Source organism: Colletotrichum graminicola (genome assembly GCF_000149035.1).
Source record: "Colletotrichum graminicola M1.001 genomic scaffold supercont1.39, whole genome shotgun sequence".
Taxonomy (NCBI): domain Eukaryota; kingdom Fungi; phylum Ascomycota; class Sordariomycetes; order Glomerellales; family Glomerellaceae; genus Colletotrichum; species Colletotrichum graminicola.
In genome coordinates, this window is record NW_007361043.1 from 92,513 (window position 1) to 98,512 (window position 6,000).

The window sequence follows — 6,000 nt, forward strand, 5'->3', positions numbered from 1 at the left end:
ATTGCCCTCTGCAACATTTCGCAGACATTCTCTCGTGCCTCCAAATACATACACATTGCGGGACAAGCGGCGATTTGCCACCCTTCCCGCATCACACTTGTGCTCGCGTGGGAAACTTGTTTGGAAACCACTCTCGACTTAGCCGTACCCCGATCCCAATTTCACCTCCAGCTCCCCCAGCACTATACCACACCTCTCTCTGCACGCTGGCGCCAATAAGGGGTGGGTGGCTGTGCCGCCCCTCCTCCCTAAATGCAAGGCAACAGTCGCACACACGAACGGTGACCCTTTCAACATATAACGTCATGGCCCCTGGTGGGATGTGAATGTTGCTAGTGTACAATGGGCCGCTCGCTGACTGGCGCTCCCAGTCTTGTCAGTATCATGATCCTGGCCAGCCTCTTACTTGCCTATACGTCACTCCAGGCTTTTGTAGTGGAACAGGATGGACCCGGGTATTTACCCCTCCACTGCATCTGTGTCCAAAGCAGACTACCTAGACGACACACTCGAAGGCCGACACCCCATTCCCTCTTACTATACGACCACCAACCCACCCGCCTACCCACACGGCTCTAATACGGTCTCGCATAGGAGGAGATTGTGCCTGCCCATATTAGCCAGCGCATCTACGGCGCAGTCAAGCAAAATAATGATGATAACAACAACAATAATAATAATAATAACAATAATAATAAAATTATAAAACATAATAATACTAAAACGGCAAAACCCACTGGGGAGAAACAAGAAGACAGACACGCAGGCACATCGCAGTACATTATCCATGGGCCCATTTTCTTACACCAATAATGGCATATTAACTATTTTACTCGAGCTTCTCTGATGTCTGAAAAATATCGGCACGACTAGGGGTAAAAGTAAAAGACTTTGGCGGCCGTTGACGGGCTGACTGGCCAAGACAAGAGTTGGTTCCTACCCCTTTTCCAACATGACCGCTCCCAGCATGGCTTGGAACCCAGATGAATGAATAAAGTAAACAAAATAAAATCCCGTTTTACACCAAGATTTCATTTCACTTTGGGCTCTCTTTTTTTCGTTTTGTTGTTTATCCTTCCACCTCGTCAGCCCCCTTCCGTTTCCCGTCATCGGCCTTCCGCGCTTGGTCAAATATGCGTTACCGAGCTGGGCCTTGAATACACCAGCGCCCCTCCTCCATTGCAAGGGCACGCTGTTGGGGTTCGAGCCCAACAGCCTGTGAGTCATACTTGCATGATTCATCACCCATCAATGTCCGCCATCTCCTGATATAGTGCCCGTCCGCCAGTTCTCCTCCCTCCATGTTACGGAGTAGATAATCTTCGATGCTGAGTATGTTGACCCGTTCACTGGCTCGTATCACGCATCGACATTGCTCCTCCGTGACCACGGGGCCTAAGTAGGTCACAACCCCTGCGGCAGCAAGCACTGAGCAGGTAGTTGATATATCAGCTAGGCCGTAGCCATCCTGGTGGGCCGGCTCGAAGGGTGTGGGCCTGGTGATTTTGTGCATCTTGCGCGTGCCATGATAGTCCCGTCGACGCGCGGGACGCCCGCCGACAGCAACAGCCAGATCATCCACACTGTGTTCCCTGCATGGACGAGGCGCAGGTGTGTCGCAGGTGTGTCCCTCTCCGTTCCGGCAGTGACCGATCAAAGGAAACCAGATTCGGCAAGAACCCTGTATCAAAACCAAATAGAGTAAGCCAACGTCCTCAGTTTCAAGCAGAAGAGTTGCCATAAGTAAACAATAAAGTGTGTTTCGGGGGCGCAGAGTATGGCGCTGCCTCCGACAAAGTAAAACTGATGGTGGGCTCATGTATGTGCGGGTAAACCAGGCGACGGTCTCTAACCCCGAAACGAAACCCCGCCGAATGCTCCGGGTCGATCTCTTAATGTTACGTACCTTACGATCTTTTCATCTTCTCGCTCGCGTGGCTCGACTTGCAAGCTCTTGTCGTACATCTCATGCACGTCTCCTGCGGCTTGCATATTGCTTATTATGTAGTCCTGCAGCTCTGGGACTGGTTGCAACGAGTACCCGACGGCCTGATACTGTTGGATATCACGGATTACTTCAGCCGTCTTTGCCCGCTTAGCAAAGTTGATAAGATTGGTTTTTTTGATGATGGATGGAATTCCGTCTTCGATGAAGGTTAAGTCGGTGAGGTAAACACCTAGAGGGCTATGTCAGCTAACACTGTTCTGGCCCTGCCTCGCATGGAAGCCAAAGGGGAGAAAAGGGTGCGCACCGAAGAAAGGAATGCATGGCGGGTTCGCCACATGCAAAGCTTCTCTGTACTCGCCAAAGTTCTTTGTACTAGCCATGAGCTTCCGCATGGTTTCTAAAACAGCCTGCGTCCGTTGCGGTACTTGGTCCCAGGTTCTCTTCAAACGGGCAATTGGCGCGGTGCCTAGAGCTGAGATGATCGACGTAAGTGTAGAAAAGTTGTTGAGACTCCGGCATTTCTGTGTAATGTCAGTACAAGGTTCGGACCATCGTGAAAGCTCCGGGGCACTGCTTACGTCTGCGACAGCGACAAAGTGCTTGATGACGATAACACGCTTCTTCACATCCATTTGCGCCAAAATCATCTCCGCCACCCAGTTCGTCATCTGGTTGGAGTGCAAAATGAGCGCTTTGACGTTTGGTGCTGGTTCAGGCTCTCCATCGGCGACCTTCTTCTGCCATGTCTTGTTAAGACATTCGGTGGGTTTGATCTTCCCGTATAACCGCGACTCGATGATCGTAAGCTGACGAGCGAACTCCGTGACATCGATATCCAAGAACTTGAGCTTTTTCATGTTCTTGGGCATAATGGGCGACGGCGTGTTTTGGTTGAAAGTCTGGACCATGCGGCGGGCTCCGGCCTGCTGGCCACTAAGCCTTTGATCCAGGACTGACATGAGGGGCGCGGAACCGGGCGTTTCTGTAGACTTGACGGTGTCCCGTGCAAAGGTGTAGACGTCCCGAATAAGTTGTTTCGACTCCTCGTTGTGCTCTTCCATCCAGAAGTTATCGAACCAACTCTTGAGAATGTTGACGACGCGGAAGCGAATGAGCTTCTGTTTCCTGTCCCGCCATGCCTCGAAATCTTGTTGAGATAGACCTTCGGGGGGCTGAATGCCGAAGCGATTGACGAGAAGCTTGAACAGGTCCTGGGCTGTCGTAAAAGACCTGTATGTAAGAAGGAACGTGTTGTTAAAGTTGGAATCCAACTTGTCGTGGCGCGTCAGCTGCTCCACAAGAGCTTCCAAAGTGCCACCCTTGACAATGGGCGGCGTAAGCTTGTTATCCCACGCCAGATCTGGCTCGTGATCCAACTTGAGGAACTCCGGCGTCTCATCAACCGGAGGAACATTGCTCTGAGGGTTCGGATCGTCACCCAAAATCTTCTTAACTTTTGAGTAATCGCCCCCTCGGAAGTTTCCAGTGTTGTCTCCTTCGGTATATGACTGTGAAGTGATCATAGGAGGACGGACCGCTGTGGGAGTTGTCCGTGACTCAGTACGTTGGTGAGGTCGGTCATACGACATGGCGTCTCCCCTGCGGACCTGTTCGCGCTGCATGACGTCGTCCCTGTGCCTAGACTCGACATGTTGCTGCATATTAATCTGCACTTGTTCGGACAATAGTTGCAACGAGAATCCAATGTGTGACGAGTTCATCTCGAGCGCCTTCGCGCATTGCCGGACGTACTCGAGACGGTTTTCCAGAGCTTCGCCTCGCACCTCGGCCCACTCGTCAGCCAAAGGCCCAGCTACAGCTTGGCAGCCTACCACGAGGTCTGAGATGTTGTCGTAAAGACTCTGCTTGTTGGCGGCAAAATCCGCGAGTTGAGGCGTTTGAAAGCTGTTTCCGAGAGACGAGAGATCGATGGACTCGATCAGAGCATACCATGGCTTGAAGGTCTCGAGAACCTTGCCCCCGGCCGAGCAGACGTTGTTGCCAATGATTTCGTGCCTGAAAGGTGTGATGATCTTGTCAGCCACAACCAAGTTCTTGTCCAGTTCTCTTATGCTGAATACAAGCATTCGCTTGAGCTCATCCAGCCTCTCGAGCAACTTCCCGTCCAGCATGGCCGTGGGCTCGACGACGCCCTCCTCGTCCTCTAAAAAGTTCGCAGTGATAGGATCGCGGGATCCGAGGCCGTTGTTCTGCCAACTACCTCCTGTGGAACTACCTATGACGAACCCAGGGAAAAGTCGGGGGATCTCCTCTCCTCGTTGCTGCCGAGCAATCTCAACGTAGCTGAAAACTCCGAGCAGGACACCGTCAGCTTCCTGGAGACACTTCTGTACGGACTCGGCATTGGGCCAGTCTGCGGCAGCGATGTGAGATGAAATCACGAGCTTGGAAAATTTGGACATCATGTCCCTGAAGTGAGGGTAGAGAGCTTTGTTCGTCGAAATGATGGAGGGCTGGCCAGAATGGTTGTCAGTTGTGCCAGACCCAGCAGCCAAAAGTAGCCTAAGGTGGTCAGAAATGTCCTCAGCGCGTGCGACATATTCAGAGCGGTTGTTGCTGGTAATGGCATCGCGATAGCGATCCACAGCCCGGCGCATGTTGGAAACCAGGCGCGTCCATGTCAAAGGCGGCGCGGAGCCGTCGTCGAAGAAAGAACGGGGCACGGTGCTGGTTGGCGGCGTATTGTATGACGTGCTGGTGAACGAAGTAGCCGATGCAATCATGGGTGTGGCACTGGGTGCTAGGTTCGGGTTCAGATACGCCTCATTCTTGCCCCTGGAAACTTGCGCAGTACCGCTTATGGAGTCCATCGAAGTAGAAGGGGAGAGCATTTCGCCGCGAGAACGACGATTGCGAGGCTGCCATAGCCATGCACCGGTCAGCACAAATACGTTTCTGGGGAAACACCAGGTTCAAGGCATGTCAGTCTTACCAGAGATCCGCGGGAGGCAAGCATCAGCGACTCGCCCTCCAGTTCGGAGGCGGAGTTTGCTTCGGAATCTTCGTCCTCGTCTTGTGTCAAACCCCTCGCCATCATCTCTGGAGGGGGTCGCGTCTTCTCCGGGACGCTCACGTTCATCCTGTTGCGTGGCCCTGTCTCGTTGGTCGAACTAGGAGACTCCAAGGGTAGCTCCATGCTCCGGTCGCCCGTCATCATGTTGTAGTAGAAGAGACGACCATCGGGGGTTGCTTGCGGGATCCAAAAATCAGCCCTCGATTTGTCGCCTAGATCTGTGCCCTCGAGCGGCAGGCCGTTGGGGTCGTCCAGTTCCGACTCGTCATCATCCTCCAGCTGCTCATCGTAAACCTCTTGGTTGTCCTCCTCATCGTCAACGTGGTCGAGTTCGCCGTTCTGATCCTGGTCGGGGATCTCGTCGGTACTCGTCACAATTTGGCAGTAGTTGCTTGGAAACCAGCCGCGCACACCGTTGATAACGCCGTCCCACCAGCCGGATTCGAGCTGTGTGATAACTTGGATGACATCGCCTTCGTGAAAACTAAGACTCGTGCGGTCGTCGGCCTCGTAGTCGTACAGAGCTCGGACGTACATGGTGCCTGGCGGGGCGGTCCCCGCAATGCCGTTCATCACGGACGAGGAGGAGGTGATGGCCTGGGAGTAGGGTGAGTAGGCGTGGCCGACGCTGGATTCATCCAACGCCGGTTGGGACTGGTAGTACTGGTTGTTGTGTTCGAGATTGAGGTTTTCGCGCGAGGGCTGGTTGCGTAGATTGTAGTTGTTTTTCTGACCCTGAACTAGTGCCGGCACTGCGGTCTGTGTCATCAGCATGATGAGGCGGTCGCGCTGATAACCCAAGGAGGGGAAAAGGGTCAAGTCATGATCCGGGTGAGGGTTCTGCTCTTCTGGTTTCTTCAAGTTCGCCCGGTGCCAAGGGAAAGGACCGTCAATCGTGGGAGGTTCGGGAGAAGGGTCCAGAGAGCTGCGTTGTCGGGGTCGGGGCGACGAGTTACTGAGGTTGCGGAAATCCACAATCAAGGAGTCGCAGATTTGGAGCAGGGGGCGATGGGCTTCC

At 53.5% G+C, this 6,000-nt stretch overlaps 1 protein-coding gene across 1 annotated transcript; it reads right to left on the reverse strand.

The window, feature by feature from the left end:
- Positions 1-1,848: 1,848 nt before the first annotated feature.
- On the reverse strand, positions 1,849-5,756 carry GLRG_08418 (RasGEF domain-containing protein; the record flags this gene model as incomplete). Its single annotated transcript, XM_008099103.1, has 4 exons — positions 1,849-2,177; positions 2,253-2,469; positions 2,527-4,827; positions 4,902-5,756. 4 exons carry the CDS (start codon positions 5,754-5,756, stop codon positions 1,849-1,851), a joined length of 3,702 nt encoding a protein of 1,233 aa, XP_008097294.1.
- Between the last annotated feature and the right edge of the window lie 244 nt (positions 5,757-6,000).